This window comes from Arachis ipaensis, chromosome B03, assembly GCF_000816755.2.
Source record: "Arachis ipaensis cultivar K30076 chromosome B03, Araip1.1, whole genome shotgun sequence".
In the NCBI taxonomy this organism is placed as follows: Eukaryota; Viridiplantae; Streptophyta; class Magnoliopsida; order Fabales; family Fabaceae; genus Arachis; species Arachis ipaensis.
Window position 1 is genome coordinate 127,028,467 of NC_029787.2, and position 20,578 is coordinate 127,049,044.

General features: G+C 33.5%; 2 protein-coding genes and 1 pseudogene across 4 annotated transcripts; all 3 read right to left on the reverse strand.

Moving 5' to 3' along the window:
* Window positions 1,129-6,141, reverse strand: LOC107631881 (cullin-3A). 3 transcript variants are annotated; one of them, XR_002359909.1, is made up of 4 exons: window positions 5,623-6,141; window positions 2,762-4,865; window positions 1,308-1,411; window positions 1,129-1,201 (listed from the first exon to the last, which is right to left on the reverse strand). XR_002359909.1 is itself a non-coding variant. In XM_016335460.2 (2 exons), exons 1-2 carry the CDS (start codon window positions 5,781-5,783, stop codon window positions 2,828-2,830), a joined length of 2,199 nt encoding a protein of 732 aa, XP_016190946.1. In that variant the 5' UTR covers window positions 5,784-6,141; the 3' UTR covers window positions 2,198-2,827. The 3 variants fall into 3 exon arrangements, 1 of the variants encoding a protein (XP_016190946.1); XR_001618636.2 differs by lacking the exons at window positions 1,129-1,201; window positions 1,308-1,411 and adding an exon at window positions 2,196-2,693; XM_016335460.2 differs by lacking the exons at window positions 1,129-1,201; window positions 1,308-1,411 and having other exon boundaries at window positions 2,198-4,865.
* On the reverse strand, window positions 7,707-18,268 carry LOC107631879 (the record flags this gene model as incomplete). The annotated part of the gene is given in 7 exon segments (XM_016335457.2): window positions 7,707-7,885; window positions 7,978-8,234; window positions 8,327-8,538; window positions 9,094-9,449; window positions 10,040-10,225; window positions 10,343-10,605; window positions 18,217-18,268. Coding segments are annotated over 6 exon segments (1,413 nt in total), but the record flags the coding sequence as incomplete, so codon positions are not given.
* Window positions 14,402-18,272, reverse strand: LOC107631880 (annotated as a pseudogene).

Sequence of the window (20,578 nt, forward strand, 5' to 3'; positions counted from 1 at the left end):
AAAAGAAAATATTATTCAAACAAAAGAAAAAAAAAAAAACATATTGAGAATATTATCTTTACCCGACTACCCATGATAGACACATTTTATACCTCACAAGCCAGAAAAAAAGACACATTTTAATACCATGGAATAATTAAGAATTTCTCTCTCTACCAAAGAATTAAAAAGAATTAATAGTCAAAATTGTCCTTAAAAAATATCTCGATCTCCATTCTCGTTCCCAAAAGATAAAATTAATCAAATTCGTCACCAAAACATAATCAACCTGATCGCGTTAGTCCTTCCGTTATCTTCTGTGCTAAGGTGGCCAATGCTCACTGACATGGCCTGTTAACTGCCAGCGTGACACTCGCTAACTGTACCCTCTTGGTGATAAGATAAGTTTATTAGATCAATTCAAATCACTCCCTAAATCTATGAACCCTAATGCCAAATTCAACCATTGAAGCAATTCAAAAACTTCCTCAAAAGAAAGACGTCATAGTCTCTCAGATATAGAACTTTCTTCTATTCACCAGGAAATTTTTATCTTTTGGTCTTTTTAGACACTTATTGCAAGAACAACACATGAAGGGGGAATACAATTCAAGTCTTTCCTCATAAATTATGAATTTTAATGAAAAGAAATGTTTTTTTCCTTTCTTGTAAATATGTATGTGTGCTTACCCGCTGTCTCTGATTCCTTTTAGCCAATTTCATATATCTGATTCATTAGGTTCAGCATATCCTTCCTTACTCTTGTCAACATTAGCCAATGAACCCTTTGGAACCTTGGGGTTCCCTTCTCCAAGAGTAGTGAACCTTTCAACGTCACTCATGATCATTGCAGCTTGGATCTCTCCAGGTAAAGTTTGACGTACAGATGGAGACCAAAGAGAGTGTATAGTGCGAAGTAGCTGGGAAATAAGAACATGAACCGCTTAATACAAAGTACTTAATAAGTATTGGATTTATAGGAGTTGAATCCGGTGTTGAGCTGTTTTCAGGATTCCAATTAGCTTTCTTGATTCCACTCCTGTTAAGTGCCTTATCAAAGAATGTCACACTGTGAAAACTTGACCACATAACTTGTGCTTCTGAGAACAAGTAAACCAGGCCATATGGTTCAGATAAATACTTATCCTGCCATTCCGAATGTGTCCACTCTTGGCTCAAAGGTTCCAATAACCATGCTAAAACTTCTTGCTGCTGTTGAATCCTGTGCAATTAAGGAATAACAAGAAAAGGTTAATTGATATCTTGACTGACTTTACACCAAAATGAAAGGAATATTGACAGAATTATCTGTTATATCCGATCATTACCCAGCAACAGAAGCCATCACAAGAAAAGCTTCACCTAGAAGATTATGCTCTCCTCGAAGCAAACAACCTTCCCTTTGCAAACATCCGATGGTATTGGCAATCCCCTGCATATAACATTGCAAGAGTAAATAAACACACTAGATCTCCCAAACTATGCTCTGGACCTCAAAGCACTTTCAACTTAAGATTATATGAAATTTTGTAAATGTATTAAAAAGCCAGGATATTCTGTTAAGATGCAATTATCCTTTCAGTCAAGTTTCACAAGAACTAAAGTCAAACAGATGTATGAATGATGTTAAGATTAAAAACAAGAATATATGACAAATTTGTCAAAGAGAAACCAACTGAACATCTAATTCAATATTTTATAACTAATAACTAACTACCTGTTCAAGATAGAAAGGAAGTATGTTGCTATCTCCAACAATACTTTGCAAGTTAGAAGCGCCTAGTGACACCATATTTTCACATATAAATTCCACAAATTCATATTCACCATCATCTATAGATTCTAGATTTGAGCCAAATCTGTACAAAAACTCAAAATCTTGAGGAAGAGGGACGAGAGTACCAAGGCAACCAATGATTGAATTTGGGATTAAGGTCCATGGACTTAGGGACTGATTTGAATTGATATAATAAACTTATCTTATCAGTAACAAGAGGGTACACTAAGCGAGTGCCATGCTGGCAGTTAACAGGCCATGTCAGCGAGCGTTAGCCACCTCAGCACAGGAGATGACGGAAGGACTAACGCGATCAAGTTGGTTATCTTTTGGAGACGAATTTGATTAATTTTATCTTTCAGGGACGAAAATAGAGATCGAGGTATCTTTTAGAGACCATTTTGACTATTAACTCGAATTAAAATAGAAGAGCAACAGCAAAGCAAAGAGAATAATATAACAAGATGCCTAAGATTCTTAGGCTAAGAACTAAGCAGCGTGCCACTTCACACAAATAATGACCGACAGACAAACAAAACTGTGATCCATGCACAAAGAAGTCATTATCTTTCATAATACTTGAATCTAACTAAGAAGAGAACATCATGAATCGGCTCCCTTGACAAACAGGACCTATATCTTGTTGAGCAGCATCTGCAACATTGTCAGACAACCAAACCATCTGATTGAAGGCTTTAGGTATCAAATTTGAATGATGGCCATTTAAGTCAAATTCTTTGATAATATAACAAAATTAAAGCACATAAATTGGACTTGGATCCAAAATTTTAGTTATAATAGGGCATGGTTCCCCACTTTCATTGGATGCTATCAGTAACAAGAAGTAAAAACTTAATCCGAAAAACATGTTAGAACTTCCTCACACCCAACGACATTTGTCCGAATTGTGATGCAGATAACAATGAAGAAACAGCACCTGGAGGGGGAAAAACAAATCAATATACATTGAAAATCAATGGAGCTATTAAAGGGCAAGTTTCTCACCTAGTTTTTAAAGATACAACATCTGGGTCACTGTAACTCAAACTAAAACAAAAGAGTTCACCAATTCTAGGCAAGATACCGATACAGTTTTCTGTCATTTTCATCCCTCTCCAAAAAGTCCCGTTCAATCAGGGACTCTATCCGTTTCTTTACCTCGGTTGGGTTCGCAAGAAATCGGGATTGCAACTGCTTTGTGACCTCGGCTATAAGGTTATTATGATCAAGTTGCTTCCTAGATTTCATGATCCTCACTATGGCTGCTTCGATCTGGGGCTTCCGGTCCTCCTCCACTCTCTGTCGAGTTTCCTGTTTCTCGGGCTCCGATTCCTTTTGTGCAACTACAGTTCCTATTTTCACCTTGTATAGTTTGCTACTGAACTTGTCATTAACAAAGAATGCATCATCCTCCCCAACATCTTTACTCATAGGCTCTTTCCTAAGGACATTTCTTCCTTTAACTAAAGCCAATGATTGCAGGCATCTCTTAAGATCTGAAGCAGGAATCTCAGTCGCTTGCTCAATCTCCTTGTAGCTAAGTCTGTCCGCATTATTAAAAAGCATAAGAACACACATTTGGTAAGTGGATACGTTTAGCTCGTGCTTCTGACCTTTCCCAAAGGTTGCTTTTAAGTCTGCAGTGCCCATATTAGTTTGCCAGGACAATCTCCGGCCGGTGTGGGTTCCGAGGTAATATGATCGAAACTTCTCACAAAGGGCAGACATTTCGGCTGGCAGGTTGCATGTAACACTGGACTGAGTTGGCCACGACCCAGTTGTCAGGACCTGTACAGTAAGTGTAGGACCATCAACAAGTTCGGGGTGGCTGGCATAGAAGCCCTGCATAGTGTCCTGGGAGGTTTTCATGTCTGTAAACATGCCCTCTAATTTGGATGTAAACTGGTAACCACATTCCGTCTTGAGCTTAACTATGAGACTTCTCTCTGCATCATCCGAAACAGTTTTTCCTGACAGAAGTCGCTTTGCCAGATGCTGTTTGTAATACTTCTCAAAAACATCCTTTTCTTGCAAGTAACGGAATAGCATCATCACCTTGTCAAGGGTAACCTCTACATCATCCTCACTAACCCCTTTCAGACCTTTACGAAGTTTATCATCAACAAACAGCGAAATAAACTCTGGAGATCGAGGGTTCAAGTTAATGAAATATTCAAAGGAGGAATTCAAAGCATTCTGGAAAGATTTGTCATTGTTAAATGCAAAGTTGATAATCTTGTCATATTTGTCCTTCTCATCTAAGAGCCTCTGCACGAATTCTACAGGATCCTTCAACCTTTCAGGATCATTAACAAGCTGCTTGCCGGTTTCTTTGATGTGTTCAGTCATGACTTCTCGAATTTTTGAGAGACCATCGGGAACACGACGGAACAAATTATACATTCTACCCAAATCATCATATTTATCATCAGAAAACATGTGTACCAATCCAGAATTCTCCATATGGATTAATCTAAGCATGTGATTTTCAATCATCTCCTTCTCCACCACATTAGTGATCTTCTTTTCAGTCCTGGGATCCAAGTAATGGCTCACTCTATCAATTTCTTCGTTCAGACGCCTCTCGGCTTTCTTCAAATAATCACCACAATCGCAACACTCAATGAATTTCTGGGATTCTACCCGGTAGAACTCAGCTGAAACATGAAGAAAATGCAGTTCAAATTCATGCACATAAACAGAAGGACCCAAATCTACAAGCATCTTTGTTATATTTCTCATTATCCCTCTATCAATAACATCCCCAGTACGTTCACTATGTACTAATTCCAGAAGTGTGTTCAGTAACCGATTCCTGATCTGATTGGAATAAATAACGATTTCTCTCCAAAGGTTCAAGCCGAGTTCATGAACAGGGGTCTTCTGGGTGCTTGGTATATAAGTCCTGTCCATGTACATAAGTATGTCTCTAATCATTTGCAATGCCTTATTATGATCATTCCATTTTCTGTTCAGTTCTTCCAGAAAGGAACCTCCTTGAGCAGCTTCAACAGATTTGGCTATTTCTTTTAGATGTCCAGTCATAGTAGCAACCAGTCCTGAATACAGCTTCTCACCGAATTTGTGAAGCACCATATTGTATGCATTTCTAAATCCACACACAAATAGAAGGGTGATATTAAAAGCACTATCGATTTTCCTTATGAAAACCAAAAAGATATAAACATATTTTTAGTCCCTCCACAATACATGATAAAAAATCCAACCCATATTTGTCATACACAAACATGCTGTACACTTCACTACGCCCAAGAGAGTTACTACTTAGGCAATACAGAATCCATGCTTAATCACCATGTGACATCACTTGGATTTTCAAAACTACCATTTGATGAGCTATCAAAACTACAAAAAAAGAAAATAAGAAAGGGCAAAGACAACGAGTCTAACTACAGGTACTGACAAAAGGGCACAGCCAAAGTCATGATTAGTGAATTGTAATAACAACATATATCAACATCTATGTAGCTCACCCTCAACAACTAAATGTTTGAGAGCATATCATAGCACTACATGCATAAATAGAACAAAAAACAATGAATTTATTTCTAAGGTAAATCATCGTTTGATAAACATTCCTAATGCTGAGTATGTGAACAGGCAATAGACAATACCTTAATCTAAACATGAACAACACCTCTATGAGCAACATCCCTAATCCCCAATCTCCTCTAGTTTTGTTTTTTTCTTTTATACATAATAATAATAACTAGAATCATATAATCATCAAGAGGAACTCAGTACCTTATCTACATAATACGCATCAATCATTTAAGGCATACATAATAATAAAAAAAGAAACCAAAATTATTTTAAGGGGAAAGGGAAGAAATTGGGGAGAAAACCTGTAAAGCTCTTCAAAGCTGAGACCACTGGCGTTGTGATTGTAAATCTCATGAATAGCATGTTCGAGAATCTTCCATGTCTTGTCGGCATATTTCGGATCTATGACAACCCTATGCTTGAAAGCTTCTATCTGAAAATTTCTCTTCCTCTGGTTACTCATCTTCTCCCACTTCCCCCCCAAAAATCGAACCTTTCCTGCGACCCAAAACCCTTCCCTCTTCAGATTTACTCAAACCCCGAGATCGATGAGGTTGCACCAGAAATGAGCATGCAAAGAAATCGGGTCAAAAAGAAAAATTGAATTCTTTTTCTCTGTCTCTCTTTAAAGAGAAATTTATGGACGTTGATGAATCATTGGGCAGGATTTAATAATAAATTGATTTTGGAAACTTTGAATGATTGGACTTTTTTTTTTCGGGTGTGTGTCGGGATGAAGAAGATGATGATGATGCTGATGATGGGACCCTTGGGCTTGGGTGCTGTTGTTTCTCAAAATTGTGGTTTATAATGGCGAAACGACCTAAACGAAACGAAACGTTTCTTCTGGGAGTTTCGCGTTACACTTATATTATTCTTGCGCTGTGTTGTGTGTGTTAATACTTAATAGTTAATACGCTAATACTACTAGTGATTCAATTTATTACATAGGCACTTGGCACTTGGCAGCATTACATTCTAAGCAATTCTCATTTTTAGTTCCTAAAAATATTGCTAGTAATTGTGCAAGAGAATTTTACTTGGTTTACAAATGGGAATTTGTATTAAAAAATATAAATTTTATTAAACACTGTTTTAAGAGAAATAATTAAGAAAGTAAAAAATAAAAAGAAAGTATTTTTAATAATTTCTTTGTTAAGTATCTTTAAATAGTATTTTTAAGACACTTATATTCAACACTCNCTAATTTTTATTTTTAAATATTTGTTATTATATATATTTTTTTGTTACTTTCAATACTTAAATCCAACACCTTTCAATTAAGTTATAGATCACTTGTCATTTCAACTAATTTTTTTATTGATTTTATATACAACAAATAAAAGAGTGAATTAATAAACACTTTACTACTAAATAATGCACTAGTATATATGTAATATAAGTTTTTCATATATTTATTACGTTAAAAAACTACAAGAAAAATGCTCATACTTTGGTTCGTATCAATTTCATCGTTCGATCAATGTATAACCTCTTAAGTAGTAAACTAGCAAAGATAAAACTCGTATACGTGACAATTTATAACTAGATTACTGATAATTGAATTTGAATCTATATTTGTGATGTCTAATTAATAAATGCACAAAGAGTAGCCGGCATGATTAAGTAGCTAATGACATGAAGTATGGAATTGAATCTTTTCAATTTTTTTTAATTATTTGATAAAGTATAATTTTTTGTTAAATATCTTTTTTTACATATTTTTTTGTTTTACTTCAAAAATATAAGATGAGAGATCACACCTTATCAAATAATTAAAAAAAATTTGAGAGGATCGATTGCTATGTAACACTAAGCAAACGAAATAATTTCCGTAGGACATGTAAAGGCTAAAACATGTTCTGCCTCTAACAATGAATATATTCCATGACTCACTAAACATAGTTAGCAAGCAATTGAGATTCAGATTTCTGCTTAGCTGTAACATAATGAGGTTTAACAAGCAACTAAAATTCCTCCTTGCTTTAGCTACCCGCAATTGTTGAATTTAGTTTAATGGATTTTCCTCGTTCATGAAGAAACTTTGTTGCTTGACACAAGTCATGATAATGATAAAGATTTAAAGAGGTTAAATTAAGAATTGTTTTAATAAATATATTAAAAATTAAAATTTTTTATATTTTTATAAAAAATTTAATTGATAATCGTAACATTTATCTTTTTATCTTAAAAATAGATGTTAACTAAAAATCTAACAAATAAAGATAATTTTTTTTAAGGTAAAAGAGTTCAACACCCTAGAGTGGAACAAAAAGGCCAAAAAAATAAAACACACCCAAAAAAAAAAAAAACAAAAGGAAAAGGAAAAAGTACTGAACACCAAAAATACCATGTACAATGTTATAAATTTTGAGTAAAAATTCACCTTGAACATATGCAACTGAAATGGTCTCTCTGGATTCATTCTCCTCAATTTCAAATAAGTATAAGCAAAGCTTAGTTGATCTCGAGAAGTAAATCGATCAACTTCATTGAACCAAAGGCATGAAAATAAATTTGACATTGGTGTATGTGCCCTTATTATCAAGGAACCCTCAGGAACATCTGCAAAATGAAAGACTCATCAGTAGGAATTATATTATGCACAATTGGGAATATAAAAACTCCATATGAACAAGGTTTTGAAGATGACGCACAACTTGGAAGAGGATTATTTGGGTTTGAAGGATCAAACTTGGTTAGGCCATCAGATTGGTAAAAGTTAAACTGTTCGTCAATTGCCGTGTGGTTGTACTTGTTTAAGCGTTTGTTTTGGAGTACCTCATCCCAGACACAGTGGCGATCATAATGATTTGAAATGGCAAATTCAGCATTCCTTCGCCACAAAAAATATTCAATGATCAACATAGGATCAGCATTGAGTCTCATCTTGCTGTCAAGCCAAATTGAATACCTATCAAACAACGTTTACAAAGTTCAACCAACATTACAATGAGGAATAGAAGGTCAAGCAACTGGGATTGCAGGAAATATTTCAAGAACTACCTAGAATTTGGGAAGAGGCGGTGTGCTAAAAATTTTGGCACCTTGCCAGTCCTCCGCATGTCTTCATATGGCAAGTTTTTCACAACTACTACTTTCCATAGGCCAATATGCCCTCTTTCATCGGGACTGTTCCCTTCTGATGAAAGTTTGGATAGTGTTTGTTCATCCAAGAACATCACAAAACAAACATTGTTCTTTGAATATTGACTAATCTGCAGCAATGGACATATATAATGTTTTCTGTATGATAAACAGGTGCTTTATAAAGCTAAGATGCAATACATTTCACTATCAATAAAATATTGACTTAATCAAGGTTGATATTTAAGTTACATTACTTCATAGTAAGTGTAAAAACAACAAATGATACATGAGTCCCAGGAAAGGCTAAGGTGGCTAGACCAAACGAAATAAATAAATAAAATAAAAAATCATCAATTATTGCCAAGAACAAAAAAAGCAATAGTTTTTTATGTTCCTTTTCCTTCTGTTTCTTTTTATTTTCTTATGTTCCCATATTTATTACTCTAATTCTTTACACAAGTGAATGCTTTACCGAGTTTATACATGAAACAAGAACACATATGACATTTATGCTCTGACTTAATATCTTTTATGTACATATATTTTTCTCGCCCTGGTGAATGACATCTTTATCAATTTATTGAACTGACATATGATTACTTGGTATCTTCAGCAAGCCTGTTTTCATAATGAATTATTTGCAAAACACCAAACAAAATATTCAAAACAGGTAACATAATTACCAGTCTACTTGTAGGCCTCCGAAGAAAATCGGAGCTTCCAAAAATGCAAGAAGAAACTGCAATCTTACACTTTGACATGTATGCATTATCTTTTTCATCTAAATCAAATCCAGTGCTTGAATACCCTGGTGATCCCTTGACAAAACCACAATGAACCATTTGGTTTTTGGCATAAAATGACTTTTCTCTCTCCTCAAGAGTCTGATGTCCTCCAAATCGAGGTTCAAACAAACCACTATCGGATGTTTTTCCTTCTTGTTTAACATAATCTAGAGAAAACCAAGTGAAATTCATGTAATTCTTGGGTTCAGCAAGGCCATCTACTGACTTCAGAAATTCAACTTCGCAAGGAAAATCTGAAAGAAAGATATCGAGGAAATTATTGGGGCAAACTGAATTTAGTCACTGACTTAGCTTACTGAGGAAGGTCCAACAAAATTATGCTAATAGATAGTAAACACTGCTGATTTAGTCAACAGAACTCAAGCACTATCAAGTGACATTAAAACCAGGTTAAAAATCTCATATGCTTTGAACTTCGGAAGTAATCAACATATGTTACTATGACAAGAACTACATTTGCATAATAGGGTTTGGTAGCTTATCAAATATGATTGTAAGACATAACAACCACATAAATTCATTCTAACAAAACTACATCTGCCATTATCTAAGAAATGCTCCACTATCTTTCTGACACCTTAGATGTCTCCAGGTCCTAGCGCTTTCACCAGCAACAATCTAAGTAGCTGCTCACTATATTTCTGCAACTTCATATAGTCCAGTATTGCTTTTCTAAAAGGTGTTAATCAACAAATCTTCAATTATAAAGAGGGTGTATCAGTGTATGAGGAAGCAATGCATAACAGAAAAGAAAATGAAGTGCCTATTCTATTTCATTAAACATAATGTAACAATAACTGAAGTTCAAGGCAAGAAATCTTACGCTTCCTGCGCTTGCTTTTAGGTGGTGGTTTTCCAAATTCAGATAATGAAACAGTTTCTTGAAGGTTGAGCTCTTTGTGTATACTGTGTAGGTTAAGCTCTTCATGTTTACTGTGTAGGTTGATCCCTTCCCGTATCCTGTGAGTCGCTGGGAACCTAGATTCCATTTTAGCTGTAATAGAACCATCTAAGGGAAATATAAGTGAAAATTCAGAAAGTTGAAGTTTTTCTTTGACACATCTTGCTACAAAATTCATATAAACTTTAAATGAAGCTGGAAAAAAAGCCTATATTCAAGCCTCACCGTGAATAAACATTTTCAGGCCACAAACTGTGAAATAAACTGAAAAGAGTGCAGTAAGAAGGAGAAGCCAACGCGAAAGTCTGTGTTTGGTAATCCGACCAAGCCTTCTACCACGACGCAAGATTCGTGAGCCATGGTCACTTTTACCAAGAGAATTGACAACCGCATCAATGATGCCCCTTCTCTCGGTGAGCAACTCACCATTGTTTCTATAAAGAGCCATTCCAAAGCGCTTCCCAAGTTTCAGACATAGACTGGTTCATCTGTTAAAGAAAATAGGAAACAAGTCTCCACCTCTTAAGTTTCTACAAACAATAAACTATCCATAACAAACTCACAAATTCATGCATAGTTAAATCCTTGAAATAGTTAATATTTAGTAACTTAGATGTTGATGCATGCACTAAATTTGACAGCCTTATTACCAAAGTGAATCAATATTAAAACAAGCACATGCAAAATATCAAGCCCAAATTTGATAATCAATTCTTCTAGCTCCTACAGCTACAAGCAGCTGGCGTGAAAGGGAAAACATTCAAGGAAAGCCCCACCACAAATAGCTTCCAATTGGATTATCCATTGAAATTGGAGACCCCTTTTTCTTCTTCTTCCTCCTCTTTTTTTTTTTTATATTAATATTATTATTTTCTTTTCATTTGTTTGACACCGACACGGTAACGAATTGTATAAAAATTAAAAAATAAAGCAGAGATTTTGGGTAAACAAGTGAACATGGTTCTGGACTATGACTATTGCTAACCCTAATTTGAGGAAAATAAGATGGGCAATATTTTTCATTAACAATTTATAATTATTTTTTAGGATAAATGATGTGATTTAAATAAAATGAATCTCTAAATTATACAAATGCAATATTTGAGATTTGGTTACATTGCATCGTTGTCCTTGTCCTTGTCCTCTTCCATATTTATATAAACCGCGTTGACTTATAGAGTTTTTACTTTTTACATATTTTAAAGTAAACCGGTGTTTTAATTTAGTTCAAGTGAAAAATTCTACAGAACATTACCATGTATATATAATTTGGCAGGTCTCATGGCATGTAAACACGTCCCTAAACCCTCAGCTATATATTTTAAGAAAAACTATTTTTTATACTTTGTCAATTTCAATATATTTTACATAGATATTTAATTATATATTGACAAATAATAAAATAAAATAATTACTTTCTACACTAATCAATCAAATTGTCAATTAAAAAAACGAATTTAACTACTGTCTTATGGTTAAAGTTATATGAGTAAAAAATAATAATACCAAATTTCTAGAGGTTTACATATATACATATACTTGTAAACCCGCAACCCTTTACATAGTTAAAAGATGCAAATTTTTAAAATTTATTGAGAAAAGGATAAATAGGTCCTGATCTTTTGCCCCGCAGACATTTTTGTCTTTGACCATTGAAAAATACTTTTAAGTCTCTGATCTTCACAAAAATTGGACGGATCAGTCCCTCTGTCCAAATGCCTCCGTCAAGGATTGATCCGTCCAAGTTTTGTGAAGGTTAGGGATTTAAAAGTATTTTTCAATGGTCAGGGACAAAAATGTCTGCATAGCAAAAGGTAAAGGACCTATTTGTCATTTTCTCTATTTTTTGCAAAATGTCAACAAATAAACTAATTAAGTTTAGAAGTGAATATCTCGAGTCAAGGATAATAGTTTAAGAAATGCTATATGGCTATTAAAATTTATTGTTTTTGGCTATTCAACTCAATTCTTTTAGTTTACTTTATTTTAATTTAGTCATCCAACAGCATATATTTTATCTCATACTTTTAAATATTAATGATTAACTGATGACCAAAAATAATAAATTTTGATAACTCCTTGCATTACTCTAACAGTTTTTCATAGGGCTTGTTTTTGTTTTAAAGCTAGATTATTACAGGACAATAAATATTGATACACTCAGAAAAAAATAAAAAGTGCAATGCTATTTAAATTTTAAAGCATATATCTTAAATTTTAAATTTTAAATTTTGAATTATAAATCTTAAAATTCTAAATTTTAAACCTTAAATCATAAAACATTACTAATATGAAATATAATAATTAAAAAATTAAAATTTATTTAATTAATATGGAGTATAATATTTCATATTTAATAATAAGCGTTTAAGGAAAACCTTATAGGACTACAGAGTACAAACATACCAAAATAAGATCAAATGAGCAAGAGAGTAAAATTTGGGAGGTCATTTGTGAGAGTGTTAAATTATTTTTCCTAATTCAAATATACTCTACTTCCATGTAGAGCTTCTTTCACCTTGGGAGGAGTTTAAGAGTAGTCTTAAACGGGACTGTCCCTCTATTTAAGCAGTTCCTTGTTTTGTTTCTTTTGTTTTTCTTTGTTTAATTTATTTCAGTCACCAAAAAAAATATACTCTACTTCAATTCTTTTTGTAGTTCCTACTTCCTAAATAGATTTTACACCAAGTATTTGATGTATCATGAAACCAAATACAACCCCCCCCTTTTCTCTCCCCTAAAAAAAAGATTAAAATGTTCTTATAGTGGAATCATCGGAGCATATAGGATAAGGTTGAATGCAAACGCCTTTAAAATTAGTTTAATTTAATTTAATTAGCATAAAAAGTAGTCATTCAATTTTCAAAATCATCATCATGACAGTCTAAAATGGTGACATGCATGACACAAGAAGGATAGATAAAGGAGAACAGTAAGAAAATATAAAAATAAATAAATAATAAAATAAATCCCATATTCTAATAATTTATTGAAAATTAAAATATATCATAATGCATAAATTCAGTAAACTATAAAATTTTAGTTGCATTTAAAAATAAAAGAAGAAGAAAATACTGAGTTTGATCCTGAAATTATACTCGAGTCTCAATTTAATCTTTGAAATTTCAATTGCCTCAATTTAGTTTTTAAATTTTTCAAATTTTAATTACGTTAATTCCTGTAGTAATTTTCGTCACAAGAACTAAATTGAGGCAATTAAACATTAAGGACTAAATTGATGCCGAGTGTAATTTCAGTGACCAACCCGAGTATTTTCTCTAAAAGAAGAGTTTAGTTTTCACTAATTCTAACTAACTAACAATGACCGTTCCATGCAAAACTATTGTGTGCCCGATAATGTTCAACCAACAATTGTTGTCTAAAATTTTCGGCTTCTTTTCTTGCTAATGAAAGCTTTTCTTGCTCCCGCTCTTGTTTCTCCTTTTCGTACAAATCTCTGGCTTCTTCCTCTGACTTTGTTAGTTCTTCTATTGTATCGAGCAATTCCTCTCTTTCTTGGTTCAAAGCTTGGATTTTTTGATCCAATTCTGATATCTCTTTTTTATAAAATTCTTCCAATTGTTGTTGTCTTTTCTTTGCTTCCATCATGGCATCTTCCATAAACATTGTGGCCAATTTTTCCATCTTCTCAAATGCTAAATGCCATTCACCCAACATTGCCTCACACTTGGAGCATTCTTTATTCGTCTTGTTACTTAGCCACTCAGAGATCGTAGACTCGTCATCATCTTCCTCCTCTTCCTCCCACCCTACTTCTTTGAATTCATCATCACTTGACTGAACCTTCTCTTCTTTTACTTCCTCTTCCTCTTCCTCTTCCTCGTCCTCTTCCTCCCACCCTACTTCTTTGAATTCATCATCACTTGAGTGAACCTTCTCTTCTTTTTCAGGTTGTTCCTCTTCCTCTTCCTCTTCCACCCACTTTACTTCTTTGAATATATCATTAATTGTGTGAACCTCCTCTTCTTTTTCTTCCTCTTCCTCTTCCTTCTCCTCTTCTTGGTCTTTCCCATTATCATGATCCTTTTCTTCTTCTTCTCTTTTGGCGGAATTTATACCGGTTTCATCCGAACAATAGTTATTACTGTCAACCTGAAAATAACACGCAGTTAATTAATTCAGATCACATGGCAAAGGATATGTATTTTCTATTAAATTATGTTTGCAGTCATAAATAATTTACTTACAAAGAATAAAAATCGATCGAGCCAGCAGAGGAAATATGCGCCAGTAACGAGAAGAGACAAGAAATACATTAAGAAAGTTGGATTAACAAAGATGGATTCCCGGGGAACCGCAGCAGGCATAACCACCACCAGCAACCTCTCCAGAATGAAGAGGATTCTCCCTACCCACGGTGACATCTCGGTGGTGGCCACGGCGGTGTAGAACCACCGGAACACGTAGAACGCGGGCATGATGGTGTAGGTAAACAGCACCAGAGAAATAAACGACCACGTGTGAGGATCATCAGTGCTAGGGCAAGTGGCCACGTTGTGTGCTGCACATGGCCACCATATTGAAGCAGTGACGATGGCGATGAAAACCAACGCAATGCGCTCCATCAACAAAGCCTTGAACTCAACATTTGACCTTTCTTTTTCTGTCATTCTGTTTGCCATTCTTGACCCTGCTTAACAAAGGTTATTAGATTAAAGAAGGTGAAGCACTCAATTAGGCACCTTGAACATATGCAACTGAAATGGTCTCTCTGGATTCATTCTCCTCAATTTCAAATAAGTATAAGCAAAGCTTAGTTGATCTCGAGAAGTAAATCGATCAACTTCATTGAACCAAAGGCATGAAAATAAATTTGACATTGGTGTATGTGCCCTTATTATCAAGGAACCCTCAGGAACATCTGCAAAATGAAAGACTCATCAGTAGGAATTATATTATGCACAATTGGGAATATAAAAACTCCATATGAACAAGGTTTTGAAGATGACGCACAACTTGGAAGAGGATTATTTGGGTTTGAAGGATCAAACTTGGTTAGGCCATCAGATTGGTAAAAGTTAAACTGTTCGTCAATTGCCGTGTGGTTGTACTTGTTTAAGCGTTTGTTTTGGAGCACCTCATCCCAGACACAGTGGCGGTCATAATGATTTGAAATGGCAAATTCAGCATTCCTTCGCCACAAAAAATATTCAATGATCAACATAGGATCAGCATTCAGTCTCATCTTGCTGTCAAGCCAAATTGAATACCTATCAAACAACGGTTTACAAAGTTCAACCAACACTACAGTGAGGAATATTTCAAGAAACTACCTAGAATTTGGGAAGAGGCGGTGTGCTAAAAATTTTGGCACCTTGCCAGTCCTCCGCATGTCTTCGTATGGCAAGTTTTTCACAACTACTACTTTTTCCATAGGCCAATATGCCCTCTTTCATCGGGACTGTTCCCTTCTGATGACAGTTTGGATAGTGTTTGTTCATCCAAGAACATCACAAAACAAACATTGTTCTTTGAATATTGACTAATCTGCAGCAATGGACATATATAATGTTTTCTGTATAATAAACAGGTGCTTTATAAAGCTAAGATGTAATACATTTCACTATCAATAAAATATTGACTTAATCAAGGTTGATATTTAAGTTACATTACTTCATAGTAAGTGTAAAAACAACAAATGATACATGAGTCCCAGGAATGGCTTAGGTGGCTAGACCAAACGAAATAAATAAATAAAATAAAATAAAAAATCATCAATTATTGCCAAGAACAAAAAAAGCAATAGTTTTTACATTCCTCTTCGTTCTGTTTCTTTTTATTTTCTTATGTTCCCATATTTATTACTCTAATTCTTAACACAAGTGAATGCTTTACCGAGTTTATACATGAAACAAGAACACATGACATTTAAGCCCTGACTTAATATCTTTTATGTACATATATTTTTCGTTCCCCTGTGAATGAACTGACATATGATTACTTTGTATTTTCAGCAAGCCTGTTTTCATAATGAATTATTTGCAAAACACCAAACAAATATTCAAAAACAGGTAACATAATTACCAGTCTACTTGTAGGCCTCCGGAGAAAATCGGAGCTTCCAAAAATGCAAGAAGAAACTGCAATCTTACACTTTGACATGTATGCCTTATCTTTTTCATCTAAATCAAATCCAGTGCTTGAATACCCTGGTGATCCCTTGACAAAACCACAATGAACCATTTGGTTTTTGGCATAAAATGACTTTTCTCTCTCCTCAAGAGTCTGATGTCCTCCAAATCGAGGTTCAAACAAACCACTATCGGATGTTTTTCCTTCTTGTTTAACATAATCTAGAGAAAACCAAGTGAAATTCATGTAATTCTTGGGTTCAGCAAGGCCATCTACTGACTTCAGAAATTCAACTTCACAAGGAAAATCTGAAAGAAAGATATCGAGGAAATTATTGGGGCAAACTGAATTCAGTGACTGACTTAGCTTACTGAGGAAGGTCCAACAAAATTATGCTAATAGATAATAAACAATGCTGATTTAGTCAACAGAACTTGAGCACTATCAAGTGACATTAAAACCAGGTTAAAAATCTCGTATGCTTTGAACTTTGGAAGTAATCAACATATGTTACTATGACAAGAATTACATTTGAATAATAGGGTTTGGTAGCTTATCAAATATGATTGTAAGACATAACAACCACATAAATTCATTCTAACAAAACTACATCTGCCATTATCTAAGAAATGCTCCACTATCTTTCTGACACCTTAGATGTCTCCAGGTCCTAACGCTTTCACCAGCAACAATCTAAGTAGCTGCTCACTATATTTCTGCAACTTCATATAGTCCAGTATTGCTTTTCTAAAAGGTGTTAATCAACAAATCTTCAATTATAAAGAGGGTGTATCAGTGTATGAGGAAGCAATGCATAACGGAAAAGAAAATGAAGTGCCTATTCTAATTCATTAAACATAATGTAACAATAACTGAAGTTCAAGGCAAGAAATCTTACGCTTCCTGCGCTTGCTTTTAGGTGGTAGTTTTCCAAATTCAGATAATGAAACAGTTTCTTGAAGGTTGAGCTCTTTGTGTATACTGTGTAGGTTGAGCTCTTCATGTTTACTGTGTAGGTTGAGCCCTTCCCGTATACTGAGTCGCTGGGAACCTAGATTCCATTTTAGCTGTAATAGAACCATCTAAGAGAAATATAAGTGAAAATTCAGAAAGTTGAAGTTTTTCTTTGACACATCTTGTTACAAAATTCAGGAAATGGATCCTCTTCAGTTTTTTTAACACTTAGACAGAATCCAGTGTGATCTTTTACCTTTGATTTTATAGGTAGGACCAAAAATAAATAAGAGAGAGTGTAATGAATGGTTAGATTAAACACTGCACACCATCCAGTTTTTTTTTTTCACTGGAGAGGATCCACTCTCCAAAATTCATATAACCTTTAAATGAAGCTGGAAAAAAAAAGCCTATATTCAAGCCTCACCGTGAATAAACATTTTCAGGCCACAAACTGTGAAATAAACTGAAAAGAGTGCAGCAAGAAGGAGAAGCCAACGCGAAAGTTTGTGCTTGGTAATCCGACCAAGCCTTCTACCACGACGCAAGATTCGCGAGCCATGGTCACTTTTACCAAGAGAATTGACAACCGCATCAATGATGCCCCTTCTCTCGGTGAGCAATTCACCATTGTTTCTATAAAGAGCCATTCCAAAGCGCTTCCCAACTTTCAGACATAGACTGGTTCATCTGTTAAAGAAAATAGGAAACAAGTCTTCACCTCTTAAATTTCTACAAACACACAAAATTCATGCATAGTTAAATCCTTGAAATAGTTAATATTTAGTAACTTAGATGTTGATGCATGCACTAAATTTGACAGCCTTATTACCGAAGTAAATCAATATTAAAACAAGCACATGCAAAATATCAAGCCCAAAATTGATAATCAATTCTTCTAGCTCCTACAGCTACAAGCAGCTGGCGTGAAAGGGAAAACATTCAAGGAAAGCCCCACCACAAATAGCTTCCAATTGGATTATCCATTGAAATTGGAAAAGCCAGAACATACCCAAAACGAGAAATGAAAAGATGAGAATGCTACAACTCACAGGGATTAACCAAAAGAGCAATGCAGGAAAAGGCCAATTTAATTTTTTTTACTATTAATAAGTTATAATTCAAATAATAATGAATTATAATTTAAATATATAATAGAATTTTTTATTCTCACTTAAAAGATTATGAATTTGAGTCTTTTTATTTTTAATAAAAAAAATTTTAATTAAATAATTTAATAATATATTTTATCTTATATTTTTAAATATTAATTATTAATTTATGATAAAAAATAATAAATTTTGATAACTTCTTGGATTACTCTAACAGTTTTTTATAGGACTTATTTTTGTTTTAAGGAAAATTCTACTATGCTAAAGGCCTCTCCTTTAGATGCTGAAGACACATGTACAGGTTTTAGGCAGTGAGTGAGAAAGTATGGAAAAATTGAGTCTCTACTTTGTAGCAGATCATGAGTTCAACAGAGCATCATTTGTCGGTTACTTATACACCTGTTTATAATTATGTGTGTGTTTTGATTACAGTTTGTAAATAGGAATTTGCATAAAATTGATTTTGCAAACTTAATTTTGATGAAAAGTAAGTTTGTATTGAAGTGATTTATGTTTGGCTATCTTTATATCAAAATGGATTATAATAAAATAAATATTGTTTGGATTACACTATTCAAAATCACTTTTAGATAAAAAATTACTAAAATAGATATCTAGTACTCTTTTTTAGTACGTTATAATTTTTTACTATTATTATTATTTATGGTTAATTTTTTTGTTTAATTTACTTTACTTAATGAGATCAATAAATTATATTATAAAAAGATAATAATAAATATAATATACAAAAATCACAATTATAAGAGTGTATAATATCAAATAAAAATTTAACAAAAAAATAAAAATAATAAATAATAGAAAAAAAAAGAATTCATATGGAGAGAAATAATAAGAATTCCACAAATAATACAATAATATATCTAAAGGATAAAATTGGTAAAGGAAAAATAGATGTTTAGTGTAAATGGTTAAAAGCCCGTTAGTAAAATACAAAAGCTATAAATTGTTGCTTCTGGTAAACCATGATTTTGACTACAAAATCACTTCTACGTTTGCCAAATCAAAAGTTAGCCAAATAAAAAATTGAAACTTTCAATAAGCTTAAACGTGCTTTTTCTCTTCAAACGGGTTTGCCAAACACACCCTATAACGTTGGGTTAATTCTTGCCATAACTAAAGTAGTTAAAGTGTGTAGTGTTTTTGTAACTACTCTTGGAATTTATTGCAAAAATTGTGTTGGGTTATTTGGCTCAGGATTCGGTGGTACAGGAACCTTTAGACCATTTAGTGGTCCAAGTAGAAAACATGTTCTTGGAGTTTTTTTATCAATTGCTACGTAGTCTTTAAACTAATTTTAATTACAAATCAACCCCATATATTTTATTTAATTATAAAAATAGTTTTTTATTTTATAAATTATTATTTTATCAATTATCTGTTATATTTATTAACAATCAAATACAAAAATAATAACCAATTATATCCTCCATTCATCCTAATAATTCCAATTGATTAAAAAATTAACTTTGATCTCGTTATTCGTTCATGGCTTCCAAATCGTGTTTCCTTGAAATTCAATCGATTGGTTTACACTATATCACAAAACAATGGATTGAAAGTTGTAAGGTAGAATGGTAAAAAGTTTAAACCAATTGATTATTTATACTTTCCAATTGAATGAATGCCTCAAAACAATCGATTGTTGTTGTTACTCAATTGATTGAATTCACGAAAACAACATGGATTTGCCAAATACAATCGATTGGAAAGTGATGACATTGAAGTTTTAGCCAAATTCAATCGATTGGTAATGTAATCCAATCGATTGGAAGGTGATGAAGTTGAATGTTTTGCCAATTTCAATCGATTGGTAATGGAATATCCATCTACTCAATCAATTGGTAATGTTCTCATTTTTCAGAATTCTGTAGGATTTTGCACAATTTATTCTATTCTACTTTCATAAATCACAAATAGGTTGTACAAATCCTCATTAATCCAATTTTTTTTCAATCACCATGATCAGGATCTTATTATCTTTTTGCACCAATATCAATGTATTAACATAAGAACAATTTTTATCACTTAACTTAAATCATTGATCCTATAGTTTGGTCTAGTTTGGACGAAGGAAATGTATTTCTACTAGTATTAATTAAATCCGTGATACTACATGACCAAATTATTTTGGTAACCAAGTTTAACCAAGTTGGTTCAATAGCTTATTGGTATAATAAAAAACAATTGATTGAGTAGATGGGTACCATTACCAATCAATTGAAATTGGCAAAACATTCAACTTCATCACCTTCCAATCGATCGGATTACATTACCAATCGAT